Source organism: Vicugna pacos, chromosome 7 (assembly GCF_048564905.1).
Source record: "Vicugna pacos chromosome 7, VicPac4, whole genome shotgun sequence".
NCBI lineage: Eukaryota > Metazoa > Chordata > Mammalia > Artiodactyla > Camelidae > Vicugna > Vicugna pacos.
The window spans coordinates 40,397,993-40,420,899 of record NC_132993.1 but is presented as its reverse complement, the minus strand read 5'-3'; the positions used below and the strand labels follow the sequence as shown (position 1 = coordinate 40,420,899).

Here is a 22,907-nt window from a genome sequence, read left to right as displayed (position 1 = left end):
ACGCACCCAGGCTTTGGAGATGGGGGATCCTGGGCTAGGGTCTTAAGGGAGGCTGGCGCCCTCAGAGTGATCAGTAAAGGGGCAAGGGGAGCCCCGTTTGCAATGCCCTGCTGTGTGTTTGCACTGTGCAGGGACTTCATGCGTATTGCTTTGCTGGATACACAGAAATGAGCTGAGAGTTAGGGATTCACACATTCATTCATTGGAGAAACGTTTATGGAGCTCCTGTTCTGTGTCAAGTGTTGTTCTGGGTACTGGGTATTGAACAAAACAGTCAATGCTTACATTTTATAGATGAAGAAACTATAAATCAGAGAAATTAGGCAACCAATTCAAAGTTGCACAGCTAGAAAGGGCAGAGCTAGGATTCAGAGCCATGGTCTGCGCCCAAGTTCTTTCCATTTCTCCACACTGATAGGGTAGAAGGGTAGTGTGGTGAGGAGGAGAGAACTTCAAACTGCCTTGCTGTGTGAGTGAGGGCAAGTCACTTCCCTTCTCTGGGCCTAAATTCCCTCAGTTGATTTTGTGGGACTTGGCCAAGCTGTCTGGAGTTGCTCCTAGGGGCAACAATAGAAATTAAAATTTTAAATGAGGACAGCTACCAATTTTTGAGCAAGTTCTATGCATCAGGTCCTGCAAGGTCCATGGGGAGCTCCTGAAGTTTCCTGAGCAGGGGGAGGGGCACAGCAGAGCATCCCTGAACTCCGCTTGCCCCGAGCCCCTCCCAGTTCCCCAGGGCCTCTGGTCCTCGAGTTATCAGGGGAAGCAGCTGAAGCTTTGGACAAACAGTGTGGACAGTCAGGGACACCGGGACATATGGTTTATAAATCAGGGAGCTGGGTGGGGTCGAGCTGGTTTGGGTCGGGGGATGGGGGGCTAAAGATAGAGGTGCAAGGAGAAGCCAGGAGGAGGCCTTGGGGGAGACCCAGCCCCTCCTTGTAGTCACCACTCCTCCCACCCCGGGGGTAGGGAACTCTGGCTCAGCCCTTAGGTCCTCGCAGGGAGACCAGGGTTGCTTCCTCTATGAGTCCAAGACTCAGCCCAGATGCCTTGACTGTACCAGCCACCCTGTGGGGCGAATGAAGGCTCGATGCCCAGAGAAGAGTGGCTCGGGTGGAGGGGAAGAGAGGTGGAGGGGAGGGGAAGGGAGGCAGGGATTTTACCTGGGGAAGGTGAGAGCAGGTGGGGCACATCTGTATCTTTCATGGAACACAGTGACAGCCTCCTTTCCTACCTCCCCCAGTACATTTTAATCTTTTATTACATTAAAAAAAACCATGCTGATACAGTAATATATGTAGCTTGGTAGAATGGCTTAGACCACAGGCTCTGGACTCGGACTGCTTGGATTAGAATCTGGGATCTCATATCAGCTGTGTGATCTCCAATAAATCACTGGTGCCCCAGTTTCCTCATCTGTAAAATGGGGACCTACCCCATGTTTCTGTTGTGAGGTTTATATAAGCTTGTGTATATAATGTATTCATTAGAGGACCTGGCACATTGTAAATGCTGTAAAAGTATTACCTATTATAGAGGTAAATTAGAAAGTTTAATAATGTCATAAACACTCAGGAGCCCACCACGAATCACAAGAGCTAGATCATTCCCAGTAATTTGCATCTAACTACATTCACCTCCCGGGCTCCCAGAACACCCCTTAGAGGTACCTACTATCCTGAATTTTGCGTTTATTATTCCTTTGCTGAAAAAAAGGTCTTTACCATGCATGTGCCTCATCAATCCATTTTTAATGCACCCCTTTCTGAGCTTTATAAAAATGGTAGCTATTGTAGATAGTTTTCTCCGATGTTCCCTGCATCCCCAGTTTCTGAGATTCATCCATATTGTCACCTGCGGCAGGAATTCATTTATTGCGAGGAACTGGTCACCCTTGGTTTCTCCCGGCCACGCTTGCCCTCTCGTGACCACCGGCACACTGCAGCCAGGGAGAGTCTCGTGCAGTGCAGATCCCACCCCTGGTGCCGCTCCAGCCTTGGAGCCTTTCCATCCCCACCCCTGCAGCCCTCCGCTGGCCCTCCTCAGGCCCCAGCCCTGGCATCCCAGCCCAGACCCCACCCGGATCCAGGGCTACGTTTCATAGGCACTACCCCTGCTCCCGTTGCCAGGTAGCACCCTAGCTTTGTTTCTGACCTGCTGTGTGACTCTGAGTAGGTCTTTCCCTTTTTCCTTTGAAGGGGTCCATCCTTCCTGGGCAACAGAGTCCTTCCTTTGCCTGCAGGAGGCGCCTGGCCTCATCACAAAAGTCGGGGTGTGGGTGCAAGGTGGGAGAGTGTGTGTGGGTTGCAACCAGGCTCTCCCCTCTCACTGGGGCCCAGTGGACACACATCCTGCCGAGTTCTGGGGGCTCTGCTCCCAGCACCTTCTGTGAGTGTGTAAGAACCTCCTCAACATCAAAATGAGCCACTGGCATTTTGAATCAGAACCTTGGAGTGAATGATAGCACACAAGTTGGGCCACAGATGGTACCTGGGCTGCGAACCCAGAGACCTGGGTCCCAGCCCCAACTCAGAGAACAATTTCCCATGTGACCTCAGGCACCTCAGTTTCTCCTTCTGCAAAACAGGGACAATTAGCCTGCTGGGCACATGCCAGGGGTGGCTGGGTCTGAATCCTCACAGGTAGTGCCTCCCGTCAGGCCTGGCTAGAGAAAGCCTGCTCCAGGAGGAGGGCAAAGTCTGGGTGAAGTTTAAAGTTTATAAAGAAATGAGTTATCCATGCACAAATCAAAGCACCTTCTTCGGTTGGAGGAAAACAAAGTGTCACATTGTCCTCATGTTGCCTGGCTGAAGGCCAGCGCTCTTCCCCTGCCCCTGCCCGCTGCCACCTTGCCTCGCCTTGCCCCACCCTGCCCCATTTCGCAGGTGCTCCTGTGGGGCCATAATTTCTGATCAGGGAAAAAAAAATCACTTTGGGACTCTGAGAGTGACCTAAAAGCCCTATAACAGAAACTGATTTTCCCTCAGATCCCAAAGAATCCAAGCATCCTTATTAATTATACCCCAAGATTCAGCTACTGGTCCTCCTCTTGAGCCTGACCCTGGCTGGAGACTGAGCCCTGACCCAGCCCCAGACTGAACCTGACTTTGACCCCCAGTCTGAGCCCCACACTTGGTCCAACTCAGACCCCAAATAGATCGCAGGCTGAGCTGTGGTTCTGGACCGAGATGGAGACCTGACCCAGGCCCCAAGCAGAGCTGGGTCATGGGCACGTGGGAGAGCGGTTATTCTCCAGGCAGCCAGAGCCCCTGAGAGCCCCAGCTAAGGGGTGTCCCCTCAGAGGGCCAGGCATGGGGCTTCTGTCTGTAGGCAGCTGTTCTGAGTTCCCAGGTCCCCCGCTCCTGGGTGAGGCTTTTTGTTCAAAAAGAGGGGCTAAAACCCCAGGCTCTGGCCTTGCTCTGAGTACCGTCTGTCTGCAGCCCACCCTTAGAAATGATGATCTGGGCCAAATATCCAGAAATATCTGCTCCCTGAGGCCTGTCCACCAAATACAAGACCCCAGCCCCAGTTAGGGGCATGCCTGGAACCTCCTGAGACAGGGGCTGCTTTCCAGCCGGCCCCACCGTCTGACATCAGGAAGAGGCAGCAGTGTCTCAGCATCACCACGAGAGGGCACCAGACATAGGTGCTCCGAAAAGCCCCTGTGGCTTGGTGCCCTGGGTGTTTTTGCTGTGGGTGGGGAGGCTCTCAGGGAAGAAACTGATGGTCCTTTTTAAGGAGCCTACCTGCTTGTAGGGCAGACAGATCTCCAATGCCCACCGGTGACAATGAAAAGCTAAACACTAGCTACTGTGGTTTTTACATTTAATTTTACTTCTGCAAGTAGTGCTCAAATACATTTTTCTTAAACACTGGAATTTTGGAGTTAAAACGACTGTTCCATTTGACCATTCCCCACATTCCATACCCCATCCTTTTCTTCTTTTCTCCATTTTTAGGATTTTGATGTGAGAGCTTCCAGACATTAAAAAATACTTTTATATATACAAATGTGTAGGATTTTTCCACATGTAATTGTGTCATCTGTGAACAGAGATAATTTGATTTTTTCCTTTCCAATTTAGACGCCCTTTCTCTTTCTTTTTTCTTTTCTTTCTTTCTTTCTTTCTTTCTTTCTTTCTTTCTTTCTTTCTTTCTTTCTTTCTTTCTTTCTTTCTTTCTCTCTCTCTCTCTTTCTTCCTTCCTTTCTTTCTTTCTTTCTTTCTCTCTCTCTTTCTTTCTTTCTTTCTTTCTTTCTTTCTTTCTCTCTCTCTTTCTTCCTTTCTTTCTTTCTTTCTTTCTCTCTTTCTTTCTTTCTCCTTCCTTCCTTCCTTCCTTCCTTTCTTTCTTTCTTTCTTTCTTTCTTTCTTTCTTTCTTTCTTTCTTTCTCTCTCTTTCTTTCTTTCTTTCTTTCTTTCTTTCTTTCTTTCTTTCTTTCTTTCTTTCTTTCTTTCTTTCTTTCTTTCTTTCTTTCTTTCTTTCTTTCTTTCTCTCTTTCTTCCTTTCTGTCTTTCTCCTTCCTTCCTTCCTTCCTTCCTTCCTTCCTTCCTTCCTTCCTTCCTCTCTCTCTCTCTCTCTCTCTCTCTCTCTCTTTTCTGTTTCTTTCTTTTCCTAATTATTCTGGCTGGAACTTCTGATACTTCGTCGAACAGAAGTAGCAAAAGCAGACATCCCACCTTGGCCCTCATCTTAGGGAAAAGCTTCAGTCTTTCACTACTGATTATGGTGTTTACTGTGGGTTTTCATATATGGCCCTTATCATGTTAGGGAAGCTCCCTTAAATTCTTAGCATATTGAGGGTTTTTCTCTTGAAAGAGTATTTGATTTTGTCAAGTGCTTTTTCTGCACCAGTGGAGATGAGCGCGGGTGCTTTTTTTCTTCACCGGTTAAACCCCAGCATTTTGTGTACTTTGTTTGGATTTCTTGTTGTTAAGACAGGAGGAGGGTCAGTCATTCTGTTTCCCTGTCTTGTCGGGAAGCAGAAGTTCCTCAAGAATATTTTTGAAATCTCTCCATGTTGATATAAATAGGGTTAGCTCATCCTTTTAATGCTCTATAGTATTCCGTTGTATGAATATATCCCATTTTATTTAGCTATTCCATTATCACTGGCCATTTGTGCTGTTTTCTGGGTTTTACTGCACATTATCAACAACACTGCCCTCTGGAACAAATAGCCAGAAGTAGAACACCTGGTTTACAGGGTATGTTCATTCGTAGATTCAAAAGATTATGTCGTACTGCTTTTCAAAGGAGGTGTACCAGTGCCCACTCCCATCTGCACAATATAAAAGGACCATTTCCTCACGTTATTTTCCAAACATCACATTATCAGTCATTAAAATTTTAGGCAGTGGGACAGGCGGGAAAGGGTCACTCAGTATTATCTTAACTTTCTTCATCTGCTCATTTGTCCTATTTTACTTCTTCTCTGAGTTGCCTCTTTATACCTTTTGCTCGCTTTTTTATGAGGTTACTTTTCTCCTTGTGATTAATTTGTACACATTTAAAAATACATTTTTGATACTCTGTCGTTACTAGTCACACATAGTTCTTTTAGTCTACAGCTTGCTTGTAGTTTTATCTGTGGTGTCCTTTCTTGAACATACTTTTTTTTTTAAAAAACACTGATGAGGTCAAACTTATTAATTTTTCTTTATGGTTTTTATTTTTTATTTAAGAAAGTTTCCTTTCTCCTGAGGTTATTCTATTTTTGGGAAAAAAATCTTATTATTTTGTTGTTTCCTAGTTGGGACTTGAAGTCTAGAATTTATATTTCATAAATCTGAGCTAAAGGATGTTTAACAGCATCCTTGGTTTTTATTTGTTCTGTATCAATAGCACCTCGTCCTCCTCACCCTTGACCCCTGGCGGTGATAATAAAAACCATCTTTAAGACATTGCTAAAGGTTCCGTGGGGGGACAAAATTGCTCCTTGTTAAGAATCATTAATTTAGATAATAATAATTAGAAGGAATAGTAAGATCAATTATTAACCCTCAGTAATATTAATTGACACTAATTGCCAGTGATGAATAATCCCAGTGTTTATCCTCGGGCTGTTGCCTCTCTGCAGCTAAGGGACAGGGGCTCTGGCTTCCCCTTTAAGCTACACCAGCTCAGTGCTCTGCTCCCTGGCGCTGCGTCCTCACTCAGCCTGTCAACAGAAGGGATCTGCTTCATCCTGCACACGTGCAAGCTTCGTGTGGGGCGAGACCTGCCCCAGGTCACAGCCAAGCACGTAAAAATGCTTGTGCAAAGATTTGGAGTGTCTGGGGCTGGGGACACTTCGTGTGTTCTTTTCAAAATATTTTTCCTTGTTGTTGATGAATACAAATGGAAAAATAGAGCCCTGCTGATGTCAAACGATGCCGCAGTCCCGATGTGGCGGGGGTGAGGAGCTTTCTCATTCGTGATTCGTGTCAGGCTGTAAACAGGTCTGTGTCACAGCATCTAGCCCAGCAAGCTCTGGGAATGCAGGACCAGCCAGGCACCAGGCATTCAGGGCCCTCGAAGATCAAATGTGCTTTCCAATCCCCCAGTGCAGGAGCCAGGTTAATTTAGAACACGGTCTTTAGCCTGGCCAAGTGGGAGCCCATGTTTTAAAGACTAAAACTATAATAAAAATGACCAGGTAGTGAATATGCAAAATAATTCAAACTGCTGGGTAGGTCCTCTTGTTTCTGCCCCTGATAACAGTGGTTTTGCCCCACTCAGGTTTAGCTCCACTTATCTTCTTACAAACTTCCTGTTTTTCTCTGTTGCTGTGGGGACGTCTGGAGAGACTTTGACAAGCCCCCATGTGAAGTCCAGAGCCTTGGTACCTGCAGACCTCACTTCGCCATCCAGGCTCACATCCTTGCTGGGAAAAGAAACGAGATTTTGCTGATGTGACATCGTCTTGGTGAGCCCACGCGGGTGCTTCATGGTTATGTTTTCTATTCTAAGCTCATTCCTACCTTCCAGCCCCCACTGACACCCTGCCCCCACGTCTCCTGGGTCCCCAGGGCCCCGAGCTCCCCCTCCAGTCCTGCAGATGACGGTGGGATTGCAACCAAACTGGGAGCTCCCTGAGGGTGGGCTCAGGTCATTTTCTTCTTCTCTGAGTCTCCTTCATTTTGAGGGAAGTCTCTCCAGGGTGGGCCAGCAGAGGGCTGGTAAAGAATACAGACCTACTGGGGCAAGAGGTGTCTTGTGGCCGTCACCTCTCTGTGCCCTTGCTATTAGGACAGACACACAGGCTGACTTCAGTCAGTGCAAGGAGTTCTGGGGGCTCAGCCTCTCCCTGCTGGGGACGTGGCGTCCCAGCCCAAGGCCAGGGCTGGGTTGGGCACAGTGTCCTGTAATCCTGGTGAATATGCAGCCGGTTCTGTCCCCTCTGCTGGCTCCTGCCTATGCAAACAGCCACCTGGGAAGGGGAGGCGAAGGGTGAGCTGGCGGCGGTGGCAGTAGGGGACAGTGGGGAGAAGCCCGGGCTCACGGAGCGCTGCTGAGATCCCACCATGGATGGCAGGGTGTGGAGCACCTGTGTCCTCTGCTTGCTGAGCCCCTTACAGATCGTGAGTAGCCAGCTCAGACCCCCTGCCCCTCCCGCTGGGCTCTAGATCTGAGCCACAGGGCCATACTGAGGTCCACCTGGAGCCTGGTGGGGGCCCCACTACACCTCCCCAGTGCAGGAGTCCCACTACCAAGCAGGCTGAGGCTTGGAGAGCACCTGATAACCAGTGGCTCCTCCTTCCCCTCCCTTCCCCTTCCCGGGCAGCCTGCTCCTCTCTGGGGAGCTCTGACTATTAAAACGCCCTTCCTGGGGCTGAGCCGAGTCTGTCTCTTTGCTGTTTCCCCAGGGCCTGTCTGCGCTCTCTGGGGACCACAGGATGGTCTGCCCCAAGACAGTGCCTCCAAGTTTTCTCTTTCTCTAGGCGGTGCATCCCCAGTTCCTCCACACTCCCTCCTCTGACAAGCCCTCCAGAGCCCTCCCTATTCCCAGGACCCCTGGAGCCACACTCCCATTTGGTTGCTTCCTTTGAAGAGGGCGCACCCAGGGACTGAGTGGGCCTGGGTGATAAATGGGGAACAGCTGCTCCCCTCCAGCACCTGGGGCACTCTTCCTCACGTGGCATGCCCTGGGGCCCGAGAAGCTTTCAACAGTCAGATATTGCTTGCAGACCTAGAATGCTGGTGAATGGGGTGCCAGGAGGGGGGCCCTCCCTAAATGTGCCACAGTTCCCCAGCATGCTTTCCCAGAGTTAGTGCAAATGATACAAGGACCAGGACGGGAGACACAGGTACCAGGTAGGAAGCTGTGGCTCCCGGGGGCTCCCAGGATCACATGCGGACTGAGGTCTCCCTCCTCCTCCACTGGTGTGTGTGTGTGTGTGTGTGTGGTTGGGACGGTGGGGTGGCGCACCTCCCAGGCGCCATGCCGCACCTGCCCCTGGTGCACGGCCTTTGGGCTTGAATCCTGGTGCTTTGACACTAGCTGTGTGACCTGGCCAAGTTCCTCACCCTTCCTGAGCCTCACTCATCTCTCCTGTGAAAGAAGAGATTATCTGCTCGCCAGGGCTGCTGTGCATGGAGAGGTATCTGCCTTGTCAAAGACTGGGAATGAGGTACAATACAGGCAACCTCTGGGCACCTTCCTCCCTTCAGGGCACCTCCTCCCCTCATCTGTGTGCACCCCACACTAAATACTTTATTTTCAGGAGGGGGAACTGAGAGCCTGTGGAGTCACTCAGGGACTGGTACCACTGCCAAGGCTAGCACTAATTCCCTGTCTCCCATCTGCCACGGACCCCAGGTCAGCCGTGGTCACGGCCACTGAGGCCAAGGTGTGCAGGGTGATGGAGTCTCCCCTCAGGGGGAGTGGGGTCCGGTATGTGGGCGGGGTGATCCAGGAGCCCCAGGGAGTAGGGGTGACCCAGCAAGAGTGTTTGGGTTAGTCTTGAACCCCCGGTTCCACCTCTTCCCACCCCTGCACTCTCCACCTGTGACCACACATCTGGGTCATTAGTTGGGCTGCCCTGAATTTTCCTTCCCGTAGGAAGCGCGGGGGCTGTCTGTCTATCCTTTCGGTGGGAGGCTTCCCACTAGCGGCCCCCGTTCCTTTGGCCTCAGTGGTTCCCTGGTCAGGCCCTGAGAAGGTGTCCCACGAAGGGACAGGGCTCTGCACATGAGGGAGAAGGAAGGGCAGATGGAGCCCACAGCCCCCTGAGCGCCCCAGGTTACCGTGAGGCTGGCTGTGCAAAGAAGTCCTGTATCAGGCTCGCCTGCCCTCCCCATCTTCCGCCTTCTGACAATCAGACTGCTGTTGGGGACATGCGGGGGAAACAAGACAGGCTCTGTTCTGAGATGGCTCCTGGGTCACTGAGTCCTGGAGAGGAAGCCAAGAGATGAATGTGGGGCACCACCAGGTTGGAGACCCAGAGCCTGGGCAACAGGTGGAATCTGCAACCTGAGGCCCAGGAGCCCAAGCGGGAGATGGCAGAGCTGAGCTCAAGCTGGATTTTGGGGAACAGGGTCAGCAGGTCAGGACAGGAGTGTTCTCCCCTGCAAGGGCAGGGCTGGTGGGAGTGATCCTACTTTCTGGGCTGGGTCTCCATGTCCTCTCCTAGCCCACTGGCCTGTGGCGAGGTCCTTGTGTCCCTTCCATGTGGTTTCCCACTGTCCACTGTCCCCACTCTGGTGTTTAAAGTCCCTCCTCTGTGACCCCAGCCCCTGTCTCACATCCACTGTGCCATTCACCATGCCGGCATCTTTGAGAGAGGACACTAGGGATTAATTAAACACCTGCTGACATGGACTCTGGGCCAGACATGGAGGGCTCGTGTGTATGTGTGTGTGCACGTGTGTGTCTGGTGCAGGTGGGTGTGAGGATGGCCATGAGCAGGGCTCGCCGCTCACACAGCTCAGGCGCATCTTCCCACTCCCTTCTCTGTGCACACGCTGTTTTCTTTGAATACTCTTTTCCTCATTACTTTTAAAAAGTGCTCCCTTTTCTTCAGGTCCAGCTCAAATGCCACCTCAGTCCCTGTGCCAAGGCCAGGCCCCTACCCCAGTGCCTGTCCTGCCTCTGATCAGTTTGTATTGGCCCTATTAGGACCAGGTCTTGGCTTCCTTCCTTGCTCCATTCCTCCCCCGTGAGATCCCTGGGGACAGAAATCTACACTGATTGAATTGGATTTGCATGTTGTAAAGAAAAAAAGTGTGCCGTAGACCATTCACAGTATAAAGAGCAAGTCTTATAAAATTGGATTCCCCCCACACATATCCGGGGCTATAGCCCATGGGACAGTCAGTCAATGTTGGTTCTTCTCCAGTCTGGGGCAGTGGAAGGGAGGGGTGTTAAGAATTCCTGCCTTTGACTCCCAGCTCCCTGGAGAACTTGTTAAAATGCCAAGTCCTAGATCCAGCCGTAGATCTCTGCATATTCTTGGCTCCATCTCAGTTGGTCTCCAATTGGTTCATGAGACACACTTTCAGAAATATTGCTAGAGGATTCCCAGAAAAAAAGCTTCCCCCACCAGCAGCCTCCAGAGATCACTCCCTGTGGTCACAGGGCAGCACCAGGCTCTGGAAAACTAGAACTGCGATCCTTTGTGATTGCTGAGCCACATATCAAGGCAGTTATCCCTCCATCTGTCTACCCTTTACCCACCTGTCCATCCATCGTTATGTGCATGCCCTCATCCTCCATCTATCCACCCGTCTACCATGCATCCTTGCCTGCGTCCCTCCATCCACACACTCACCTATCTATTGTATGTAGATGTGCCCATTCCACCAGCCAGCCATGCGGTTACTCAGTCATTCATTCCTTCACGTATGAATCCACATTCATTTGCTCTATCACCTTATCCATGTACTCATTCCTTATCCATCTAATCTTTCAGTTACTAATGTACCCATTTTCCCACATACCTTTGTCAGGGTACCTCTGAAAGCAGAGCCTGGGACAAAGACATCTGTGTAGGTAGTTGTATGAGTTTCCTGTTTCTGCTGTAACCAGTTACCGCCAACTTAATGAATTAAAACAATACAAATTTACTGTCTTACAATTCTGGAGGTCGGAAGTCCAAAATGATTTTCAGTGGATTAGAATCAATGTATTGGGAGGGCTGCACTCGCTTCTGGAGACTGTAGGGGGAATCCACTTCCTGGCCTTTTCCGGCTTCTCGATGCCGCCTGTGTACCTTGGCTCAGAACTCCTTCCTCCACCTCCAAAGCCAGCAGTGTAGCATCTTCACCTCTCTCTTTCTCTCTCTTACACACACTCACACACACCCCTGCTTCTGTCACCACACCTCCTTATCTGACTCTGACCCTCCTGCCTCCCTCTTACAAAAACCCTCATGGTTATGTTGGGTCCACCCAGATAATCCAGGATAATCTCAAGATCCTTAACTTAAACACATATGCAAAGTCTCTTTGTAAGTTTGCATATTCACAGGTTTCTGGGATTTGGATGTGGACATTTGTGGGGAGCGGGGAGCATTATTGTGTCTACCAAGGTACTTCATGCAGAGCTGTTTTCAGGGAACCGGAGTGCAGCGCAGGGGAGTAAAACAAGGAAAAAAGGCCATTTTATATGGATGTGGATGTGTTACTGAGTTGGCCATGTCTGTGAGACTCTGCAGACCTTTGTTTAACGTGTCTCAGAACTTGCTTCCACGAGATGAAAAGAGGAAGCCTCCATCCAAATCTCTATCTGTCCTCCCTCCCTCCCTCCCTCCCTGCCTTCTGGCCAAACACCTATTAAGTGCACCTGTAAGTACCGTGAGCTGGGTGCTGTGCTTAGGACCAGGGCCACAGAAACCACTACCCTCAGGCTGTGTGCCCAGCAAACCCAGAGGAAGCATGCATCTGGCTTGATTCATCCCGTGACCTCTCTCCTGCAGGTATTGGGCCAGGTGCTCCCCGAGTGTGACCTCATCTCCCAGCTGAGAGAGGAGGAGCGTGCCTGTCTGCAAGCCGCAGGGGGCACGCCCAACATCACCTCAGGTGTGGCGCTTGGGAGGGAGGAGGAGGCGGCCTCTTGGATTCCTTTGTCTCCTCCAGCCTCACCACTCAGGATAGTGGACAAGCCCGTCCCTGGGCTGAGTCTGCTCTGCTCCCACCTGGCTGTCTAGGCTGCCCTAGGACCTGGGATGGGCTGCTGTGCTGGCCAACGGCAGATTCCAGCGAGTGGGTAACCCTCCCCTGTCCGGCTTTCTTCTCTCACTTCAGCTCTGAGCCAGGTGAGGGGTGCTGGGTGTGGCGGTGGGGGTGGAGGTCAGGTGGTTCCATCTGGTGGTGGCGGAATATGGTAACACATCTCTGGCTTTGGGTCAGGCAGACCTGGATTTGAGCACCACCGTCCCCCTTCCCCTCTTCCAGTGTGACCTTGGGCAAGTCAATCTCCCTCCTGGCCCTCAGCTTCCTGACCTGTGACCTGGGGAAGACAAGAGCAGTAACCGCACGGAGGGGGAGGGTTAGTGGCCAGAGCGTGGCAGTGCTTGCTCTGGGCCTGGCACCGAATGGATGCTCTCTGGATGTCAGCAGGAGAGCTGGCTGTGGGGGTGGAGGGGACAGAGACCGTCTGACTAAGATGCTCCCAGCTGCCTAGTGGAAGGTGGGTGGAAGGGCACCCTCTGCTCTGTCTCGCCTCCTCTGCCTGGGTGTCTGGGGTGGACAGTCCCTCCAAGGGCAGAGAGGGCCTCCTTCCTCCCCACTGCCCGTAGGATGTGGGGGCCTAACTCGCTGGTCTGCTCCTCAAGAGAACTAGTCTCTCAATTAACAGATGGTGAATCCGAGGACAGAGAGAAAGTTCCTAGAATGTGTCCCAAGCAGGCTGGACCTGGACCCCGGTCTCTGGGGAGAAGACTCCCCTTCTCTGCTGCCGAGAGGGGCTGTCTGTGACCTGCCAGGGCCACCCCTCAGCTCCCCCATCTCTCCGAGGGAGTGGGCAGCTGTCCTGATCAGTCTCTGCTTCTCCATCTCTGCTTGTCTCCTAGGGGCCGTGAAGCGGGATTGCACCATCACGGGCTGGTCGGAGCCCTTCCCGCCCTATCCTGAGGCCTGCCCTGTACCCCTGGATCTGCTGACTGAGGAGGTGAGAGGCTCCTGGCGTCTTAGATTAGGGTCGCCATGGTTGTTTTTGTACAGGTAGGGGCCACCACTGCCATTGCAGTCAGCAGGTTGGAATATTAATTATAGCTCATTTCTGGAAGATGACAGCGTCTGGAAGATCGGGGTCTTTTGTTAATTTGCTTAAGGATAACAGGTGGGCCATGTTGCTTAGGAGGAAGAGGGGAGGCAGAGGGCAGAGTGGGAGATGTGCTGGCCACCATCTCCTTGGGGTACCCTCTCTGTGCCCACGCCTCTGGGCAGGGAGCTTGGAGTGGTTCTGAGAAGCAAATCTCCTAACGGTCCTGGGCAAGCTTCTTGCCCTCTCTGGTCCTCAGTCCAGAGCGGTGTGCACAGTTGTGGGCAAGTGAGGGAGACTGAAGCCCAGGATGATGGCAGTGACCCTGATCTAGCCGGCACCCCCCACAGTTTTGAACTGAACAGGGCCTTTCACACCCATTACCCTGAATCTCTTTCCCCAGCCCTGAAGGGAAAGCATGAGTCTGACCACTTTTCAGATAAAAAGACTTGAGTCAGAGAGGGGAGGGATTGTCTACGTCCTCAGGGAGCTGGGTTCTTGCTCCCTTCCCTCAACCCACACCTTCCGTCTCTGTCTCCGGGGTCCTTGCTGGACTTTGATTGATCCAAATACTTGGTCATGAAAAGAGCTTTTTCTCGCACCTGTCCCTGGCTGTCCCCTTTGTTTGGGGACGTCATGTTCTCAAGCTGGTGAGCTAGCTGGATGTCAATAAACAAGCCCGACTTCCTCCCGGGCTTCATCACTCCCCAGGGGTGTGCAGCTTCTGTGGCAGCCTCCCCGCACCCCCGGAGCAGCAGCAGGGAGAGTTGAGCCCCCTGCCCCTTCCCCCACCAGCCGACAGGCTGTAATGAACACCAGCTCCTAGAGGGAGCTTGCCGTGTCCCCATAGACAGCCTGGCCCACCGTGAGCAGGTTCCGGGTAGAATCGAATTCTTCACCTTCTTGACTGTCAAGCCTCCTTTTCCTCAAAGGCCTAGTGGCTGAGATCCCCTCCTCTCCACCCTCCCCAGAAATCCTACTTCTCCACCGTGAGGATCGTCTACACCCTGGGCCACAGCGTCTCTACTGTGGCCCTCCTGGTGGCCATCGCCATCCTGGTGACTCTCAGGTTCGCCATCCCCATCCTGCCTCCCGGTCATCCACAGCACTAAACCTGAATCCTTGCCTGGGTGCTCAAGACATTCCCAGATCTGGCGCCAGGGCCGTTTTTAACCTTTCCTTTCCCTTTCCCCTCGAGCAGACCCACTCCTTAGCACTCCAGGACGGGCTCCCACCTCTGCACCTTTGCTCGTGTGGGAACTTTATTTGCTTGGAATGCCTGCCTCCTTCTTTCTCAATGTCTTCATATCAGTCAAAATTCAAAACTCAGCTCTCATCTGCCTTAAGAATCCTCACTGTCACTTCCATGAAGCCTTCTTGACTATTTCAACCCTTTGACCTTTGCCCCTCTTAAGCCCCCCTAACTTCTGAGTCCGATCCCCCAGCCTGGCCTGTGCTGTGAGCCTCATCTCTCTGATCATCCAGGAGGCTCTCCTGGGCAGAACCCTGTCGTTTCTGCTCTGTCCTCCAGACTATGAACTCCCTGAAGGCAGGGACTGCTACCCTCTGTCCCCTCACCTACACCAAGCCCAGCTGCCTTGCAAGGCTAAAGCTGAAGCCCCAAGTTCAACTCGGTCCAATCCAGCCTGATCCAATCCAATCCAAGTCAATTCAGTTCACCTCCAGCCCTGCCCAGCCGCCCCAAGCCTGCTGGAAGCACCCCAGAATCCCCTCTCCTACCTTTCCTCCTGTCCCCTCCAGGAGGCTTCACTGCCCCAGGAACTACATCCACACCCAGCTGTTCACCACCTTTATCCTCAAGGCGGGAGCTGTGTTCCTGAAAGATGCCACCCTCTTTCACAGCGAGAACACCGACCACTGCAGCTTCTCCACTGTAACAGCCATGGTTGGGGGTGCTGGTGTGGGTCGGGGAGGCGATGTTGGGTTACAGACATAGATGTGCCCGCAGGTGCCTGTCCAGTCCTGTGGGCTGACCCTGGGCTCCGGCTTTGCCAATGACTGAGCAGGAAAGCACCCCTCCCCCTCCCCACCCCTCTTTGGGTCAAGTCTTGAATCGTCCTGCCGCTTCCTGGACTGTGGGGCCCATCCACATCACTTCCCTTGTTCCACTCTCCCCTCCAGTCTGTCTTCCCATTCCAGGCCCCCTTCCCTACTCCCACCTAGACCACCCTTCACTCCACCCAGCCTTTTCATGTCACACCTCCCCTGAGCACTGTCTGTCTGTGTGGGTGTGGGTATGTGAGGGGCCGAGCAGAGCCAGGTCTCTCCCTCAGGAAGCGCCCAGTGTGCCTAGGCCTGGTTGCCCCAGATGATGGGACCACCAGGTCGAGGGAGCTGGGAGCTGAGAGCTGGGAGGGGACAGGAGAGGGGGCTTCAGGGAGGAGGTGGCTTTGGAGCTGACTCCAAAACTACAGCAGCAATGATAGGGAAGGAGGAGGGAGGAGGGAGGAGGGAGGACCAGGCGAACCAGATCTCACAGACAGGAGAAGCTGGGGCAGGTCCAAGACACGGACCTGTTAATAATAGGGGTGAGAAAGTGGGTGAATGAGAGGAGACCAAAAATAAAGGAAGCTGGGCAGAGCGTGGAGTTCCAGCACTTAACCGGGACTCCAACCCTGAGCTGGAAATGAACAGATATATAAATGAACAAACCAACAGATGAACTTCATTCATTAATGAAAGAAATAACGATAATAATTATATCAAGCACTGATGTGCCAGGCATTACACTGCTTTACATGTATTATCTCCTTTTATTTCCTACATACATCCCCTTTTAGTCCCATGTAGAGGGGAGGGATAATTGGCGATGTCACCCAGCTGCTGCATGGTGGGAAGTGGGACCAAGCCTGGGCCACCTGAGCTCAGAGGTGATGTCCCTCACCGCCAGCAGATGAGCGAATAAATGAATGCGTGCATGGGTACATGCGTGTATCTTTGCAGGAAGGAGCCACATATGAATAAATGGTGTTTCACATCCTTGGCCCTAGGGATTGGCCTGAGCTCAGGAGGGATGGGGTAACAGTAAACAAAGTAGCATTTCCATTTAATCCTTATGATGAGGCCATGAGCTACGTATTGGAAGTTTTTCCTTTTACAGATGAAAAGCTTAGGCATGGGGAGGTTATCCAGATGGTAAACTTGAACTTAGGCTGTCCGGATCCCAGGACTGTGCTCTTAACCACCGCATTACACCACTGCATCCGCTCCGGGGCAGCCCAAGGTGGAGAGGACCTGGGGATTCGGGGCCTGGGTGGGGTAGGGGAGATGAGAGGTCTCCGATGGTGTCCCGGTTCTGAAGCACCCAGGTCCCCGGCCCGCAGGTTCTGTGCAAGGTCTCTGTGGCCACCTCTCATTTCGCCACCATGACCAACTTCAGCTGGCTGCTGGCAGAAGCTGTCTACCTGACCTGCCTCTTGGCCTCCACGTCACCCAGCACATGGAGAGCTTTCTGGTGGCTGGTTCTGGCTGGCTGGGGTGAGCACTGAGGGCTGGATTGGGCACTGTGGGGGGTTGGGGGCTGGGGATGCCCAGGGAGCTCAGCTCACGCATGATGACCCCAAGGCCCAGAGAGGGGAAGGACAGCCTGCAGTCCTACAACAAGTGTTGGAGGTCCGGGCCAGGGTTCTTGTTTGGTCCCACCTTCACAAAGCCCTGTGTGGCTGGCAGTGGCAGTGGCAGTTTGAGGTGGGGCAAGATGCAGACTCCTTACTCGTGTCTTTTCTGTACCCTCACAGGCCTTCCCCTGCTCTTCACCAGCACATGGGTGGGTTGCAAGTTGGCCTTTGAGGATGTTGCGTGAGTCTGCGGGATCCCCTCATCGCAACTGCACCGGGTCCCCGTGGGCGTGGACAGAACACTCGGGCAGCAAGGCTTTTCTCCAAGCTGGGGCAAGGAAGAGCCCCTGGTGTGCTCTCAGAGAGCTCCAAAGCTTGAGTATGGGTTGGAGACGCAGTCTGTGGATTGCACAGAAGGGGCATGAGCCCGGGTAGGAAGAGGGTACAGAGTCCCAGGGCTCCAGGGCTCAGTAGGTAGGGGGCTGTGAGTTGGGGCCCTCTGGAACAGGGAAGTGCTGCAAGAAGGCAGCAAACAGACTGACTTTTGAGAAGCTCATCCATCTCAGTGGAGAGAAAGGGTGAGCCCAGCATGGACTGGGAGGGCCCCTTTGGAAAGGGCCTAAATGTCTGAGAGACAAGATAAGGCTGGACGGGAGTGGGGCGAGGTTAGAAGGCTTGAATTCCAGAGGGAGGAGCCTGGTGAGAGGAGAGGAGGGAGGGGCATGGGTACCCCAGAAAAGGGCTATCCAGCAACTGAGCTCTTGCACCCCACTACCCCCACCCACCCCCATCAGTCCTGGCCTGTCCTCTCCCCAGGTGCTGGGACCTGGATGACAGCTCCCCCTACTGGTGGATCATCAAAGGACCCATCGTCCTCTCTGTTGGGGTCAGTGCCTGGGACCAGTGTCCTGTTTTATTCAGCCAGCCTCCCTTGTCCACCAAACCCCTACCTGCTCCCACGCAGAAGACAGGGAAGCCAGAGCTAGTTTTCATGGCCTGGGTGAATATACACATTTTTCTCAATTTTGCAGTTGTGTAAATTGAAGACCACATGTTTTGTTCCAGAGAAGAGCCTGATTGTTGCTGGAGGCAGGATGGCATGATCTCCTACCTCTAGTCCCAGGACTGGAAATAGAAGGGGACCCTGAGCCCCTGGGCTCCATATAGGAACTCCCAGTCTTCAGGCGACAAGGTCTAAAGCAATGATCTGCACATCCCTGCCTCTCAAGGATGTGGGGTTTCTAGTCCCTAAAGAGGTCCCACCCCAGCCATTTGGGTCACCCTTGACCCTTGCCTTCCACCTTCTTCCTGTGCCTCTTTTTCCAGGTGAACTTTGGGCTTTTTCTCAATATTATCCGCATTCTGCTGAGGAAACTGGAGCCAGCTCAGGGTAGCCTCCACACCCAGCCTCAGTACTGGTAATGTGTGTATGTTTGTGTGTGTGTGTGTGTGTGTGTGTTTTGGGGGATTCTGGGGACATTACTGGAGCAGGAATCAGCATGATTCTTTTTTATTCACAATTAGGCATTCATGATCCTGGTCCTTTGTCTCTCCCCATGTCCCCAGAGAAAGGATAGATCTGGTCCCTGCCCCCTGGGAGATCACAGTACAGGAAGGGTGGAGGCTCCGAACAGCCAGTTACTAAGCCAAGTAGGCTGATGAGTGCTGGGATCAACTTCTACAGGAGCCTCCTTAGAAGATCCTTTCTAAATGGATGGTGAGATTGGAGTACAGTCAGGGAAGACTTCCTGGAGGCAGTGTCTTTAAACTAGACTTCGAAAGATGCATAGACTTGACTGTTGAGACAAGAGCATTTAGCAGGGGGAACAGCAGAATCCAGAGGCCAGGAGTAAGGAAGCCCAGGGTGCATGTGGGGAGTTCTCCAGGGTGGCTAGAGTCGATATGGGGGAACGGATGGGAAGTAAAGGTAGGGAGAGGGCATGTGGGAGTGTCTGATTCCAGCCTTCAGAGTCTAGGGCTTGTCTTCTTCTGCAGGCGTCTCTCCAAGTCTACCCTTCTCCTTATCCCACTGTTTGGAATTCACTACATCATCTTCAACTTCCTGCCTGATAGTGTGGGCCTGGGCGTTCGCCTCCCCCTGGAGCTGGGGCTGGGCTCCTTCCAGGTGAGGCCCCCACGGTGCTCACTCCTTCCCTCTGAGTCCTTGGGCAGGAGGGCGGGGCCGCTGCCCACAGGCTTGGTTGACGGCATGGTAGGGCGAGGGTGACCAGGCTGGTTATTCTTCCTTCCGGCCACTCATCCGTCTATTCATTTATCCATCTGTCTATTCTTATTCCATCTGTCCATTTCTCTGTTCATTCAACTATCCCTGCATGCATCTACCCATCCATCCACCTATTCATTATCCATCCATTCATCCATCCATCCATCTAATCTATTCAGCATTTACCGGGCACCCATCATGTGCCAGGCTCTTGCTCAATCCTGGGGAACGCAGAAATAAAGAAAATCAGAGAAACAGGACAACAGGGCCACCAGTACAGCCTTGGCAGGCTTGCTATGACAATTACATGTGACAACATGCCTGGCACATAATTAATGACGAATATGTCTGCTATCCCTATTTCCAAAGACCTGGCCCAAGTCACAGCCTGCAGGTGGGAAGGGGAGAAGGTAGTGGAAGACTGCGGACAACTTGAGGCCAGGCCCAGGTGACAGGGTCCTTTCTCTTTGGCACCACAGGGTTTCATTGTTGCCATCCTGTACTGCTTCCTCAACCAAGAGGTATGTGACTCCTCAGGCCTTTCTCATTGGTTAAGCCTTCCCTTCCACCAGTCCTAAGGCTGCCTCTATCCTGCCCAGACCCTGTAAATCCCAGCTCAGCCCAACCCTTCAGTCCTGCGATCCTCTGTGGGAGTCTGTCCTGAGTTTCTGGATCAAGCTGAACCTGAATGCTTCCTGTAAACATCTTTTATCCATCCCTCCTCTGGACTACTGTCCATTCAGCAGGGGGTGGAGAAGATCTGTCTAGAATCAGAAGTGGGATCCAGGAGTGGGCTAAAAGGATCCCTCAGTTCTGTGTTCTTAAAATTGAACAAAAGGGAGAGTGGGGGAGGGAATGAGGCAGCTCTTGGAGAGACAGAGAGAAGACACAGAGGAACCAAGAAATTCAGAGACAGATGTACAAAGGCTAAGGAAATAGATTCCGAAGCAGAGACAGGGCGGACGATGGAGAGCAGAGCAGGGACCCTGAGAGAGAGCACTAGTGAGAGAGATGCAGAGACAAAACAGCCAGAACAGGCGGGCAAGCATGAACAGATGGATACGTGGTGCTGGTGCACTTGTAGAAGGAGGGAAAGATGGCAGAGAGAAGCACATTAAAGCGTCCTGCTCAGAAGACACCTTGCATTTTTCCTTTAGGACAGACTTGCTTTGTGGGGAGAAGTGAGAGAATTTAATTCAGTGTCCCAGACAACCAGGCCCTGCCGCTGTGTGCACAGGCAGAGTCACGGGCTCCCTCTGGTGGCCATGGACTTGCCGTGGGCTCTGTGTTCTGCTGGAGACGTGGGTCTAAGCCCCTTCTCCCCACCCTTCCTGGCTGCTATGCGGCTTTGCTCCCCGCTTTCCCACCACCTCTGTCTCTGATTGGCTTCCTCCCCTTGGACACTCTTTGCTCCCACCCTAGCCTCTCTGTGTCTCCTGCCGCGTTATCTGGTGTCTGGGTGCAGACACAGGACTGCAGTATGTGACTGAGTGGCTCATGGGCTGGGAGGGGTGAGGAACAGCCCTGGATGAGGCAGGAGGGTCTGGAAAAGGGGATTCTACAGAGAGCTGTGAAGGGATCTGTCCCAGGAAGCAAGTTTGGGAACCAGACAGTTACATGCCTCTGGAGACAGGGAGCTTACTACCTATCAGTGGTGCTTTCTGTTGCCAGACAGCTCACCTTTATGTTGAACAGATACTTGTCTTTCACCACAGCCTAGTTTAGCTCTATCAGAAATGTCACAGCCTCTCATCCCCCCTCTGTCTCCAGCAGCCCCTTGGAGAGGAGAAGATACAGACATTCTCTGCTCCCTCCTCTACCAAATGGCTTTTCTTTCAGTTACTCTCAGTCCCCTCAACTGCAGCTTCACAAGCAGTTCTGGAGGCCTCTCTTCCTTCAAGTCATGCCCTCTGGACAGGTTCCCAGTGGCCACCATTCAGCTCAGTGGGCAGGAGCAGGACTGAACCCCAGAGCAGGGGATGGTCTAAACTATTTGGGGGAGGATGTAACAGTTTTTTGGCCAGAAACTCAAGAAAGCACCCATAAATGTCTTTAACTGGGCCTACACAAAGGCAGCGCTAAAAGATAGAGAAAGGAGCCAAAGGGAATGGTCAGAAATACTCACAGGAAGAGGAAGTAGTACCCTCCAGAGGCAGTACTTAGCAGTGGCTGTGGCTTCTCCTGCCCCAGGAATGCCTGTCTCTGTTTTTCTGGCACGGTCTCTCCCTGCACTCTCAGCCCTTCTGGAGCTGAGTAAAGAACTGGCAGTGGGACCTCCCTAACATCCTCCTCTTGTCCTTGGAGGTGAGGACTGAGATCTCGCGGAGATGGCGTGGCCATGATCCTGAACTTTTGCCGCCCCGGAGGACTCATGCCAAGGGGACGATACCTTCCCGTGCAAGGGTGAAGGTGCTGACATCTGTGTGCTAGGCTGGCCACATCGCTCGACTGGAGTCCACACCTGAATTTGGGCAGCTACCTGGGTCCACCGCCATCCAGAGGAGTGGGACCAGCACCCCTTTAGGAATCCTCAGTTCACGCCCCGACCCAAGCTGCAGCCCAGCCCCAGGCAGGGGTGGCCCTTCCTCCCTGTCCTGCCCCTGACTCTTTCTGCTCGGGTCCCTGTGTGTCTACCTCCGACTTCCTTGGTTCCTCTGTCTCTGTTCTTCTCATGTTCCCCCTCCTAGAGTCTGGGCCATAGCCCAAGGCGCCAGAGGAGCCAATAAATGTGTAAATGAATAGATACATGTTGGAGTGAATCCAAGCGCCCCCGCTGCAGGGGGGGGTCTACCACCTTTACTTGGACCTCTGGTGCAGACAGGCAGTGATCGTGCCTCATGTGACATTGTCATCCTTTGTGGGAGAATCCTCTTATTGAATTCATGTTAAAATGTATTCTCTTTTGTCTCTACCCCGACTCCCACCCCCTCCTCCCACAGGCAAACACTCCCATGTGTTTAGTGAGAATATTTTTGTTTCTATGTGTAATTCCAAAATGGCAATGTTTTGTGTGTTTGGACTTTTAATTTACATAAATGCTGTCGGTTATACGCCTCATTCTGCTTCTAATGTTCTTTCTCTCCACTCTGGCCTTTTAAGAGACCGGCCCGTGTTGCCGTGTGCTGGTCTGGCTGCTTGTTTTGACTACCGTGCCACGTGGCGTCATGGCCCACAGGTGGCCGTCCTGCCTCCCCCTGCGTCTAGGTGAACATTCACGTGCCCCTGCCCTCATGCACCTGTGCCGGGAGCCTTTCTCCAAGACACATACTGTGGAGCAGAAGTGCCAGGTCGGCAGTGGTGCCTTCTGTAATGTGACAAAGGGGTGCCAGATTGCACTCCAGAATGCCTGCAAGAGATTCCCCAGCAGCCCCGCCAACACTTGGCGTTACCTAGCTTTTTAATGTTTGCAAGACAAATGGGTGTAAAGTGACATCTCCTTGTTTAGACTTGCATTTCTCTGATAACTAATGAGTGGGCATTTCTTGTGTCTGTTAGCCTTTTGGGTTTGTTCTTCTGGAGACTGCTTGGCTCCCTGTCCCTGTTTTTCTCTAGGGTGGAGATTCCTCAGTTCTAGGTTTTTCTCTTATGTCTTCTCCATTGTATGCTCTCTTGTGCCCTCAGCCTGCTGCCCCATCCCCTGCCCAAGTGAGGGCCCCTGATGCAGTAAATCATCTCCCTCCATCCCTCCCCTTCTCCTTGGCAGGAGGTAGGAGAATGAGAACTGGGTACTGTCCTTGGGGACCTGTCTGCTGACTGATGGGGGTGACAGGAGATTGTAGGGCCGAGAACGGGCAGAAATGGATACTGCAGGTCAGAAAGAAATGGCTCCCATTCTTGATCCAGTCACAGCAGATCTGTCCTGCAAAACTCAGCTCTATTCCCTGGCCTCTGGGTAGCCTTCCCTGACAGTCCTCCTGTGATGGCA

The 22,907-nt window shown here is 52.4% G+C and overlaps 1 protein-coding gene across 1 annotated transcript; it reads left to right on the top strand.

The window, feature by feature from the left end:
• The first annotated feature begins 7,502 nt into the window (after positions 1-7,502).
• On the top strand, positions 7,503-22,018 carry GHRHR (growth hormone releasing hormone receptor). Its single transcript, XM_006201861.3, has 13 exons — positions 7,503-7,559; positions 11,895-11,997; positions 12,126-12,233; positions 12,990-13,087; positions 14,152-14,249; positions 14,942-15,074; positions 16,525-16,678; positions 16,939-16,999; positions 17,575-17,644; positions 18,085-18,176; positions 18,754-18,883; positions 19,462-19,503; positions 21,287-22,018. The coding sequence occupies exons 1-13, from the start codon at positions 7,503-7,505 to the stop codon at positions 21,410-21,412; spliced, it is 1,272 nt and encodes a 423-aa protein (XP_006201923.1). The 3' UTR covers positions 21,413-22,018.
• Positions 22,019-22,907: the final 889 nt, after the last annotated feature.

Coding starts and splice junctions, on each gene's coding strand:
- GHRHR (XM_006201861.3), top strand. CDS start 7,503: ATGGATGGCAGGGTGTGGAGCACCTGTGTCCTCTGCTTGCTGAGCCCC. Junction 12,234..12,989: donor TCACTTCAGCTCTGAGCCAG/GTGAGGGGTGCT, acceptor CTTGTCTCCTAG/GGGCCGTGAAGCGGGATTGC. Junction 19,504..21,286: donor ACTGCTTCCTCAACCAAGAG/GTATGTGACTCC, acceptor TTGTCCTTGGAG/GTGAGGACTGAGATCTCGCG.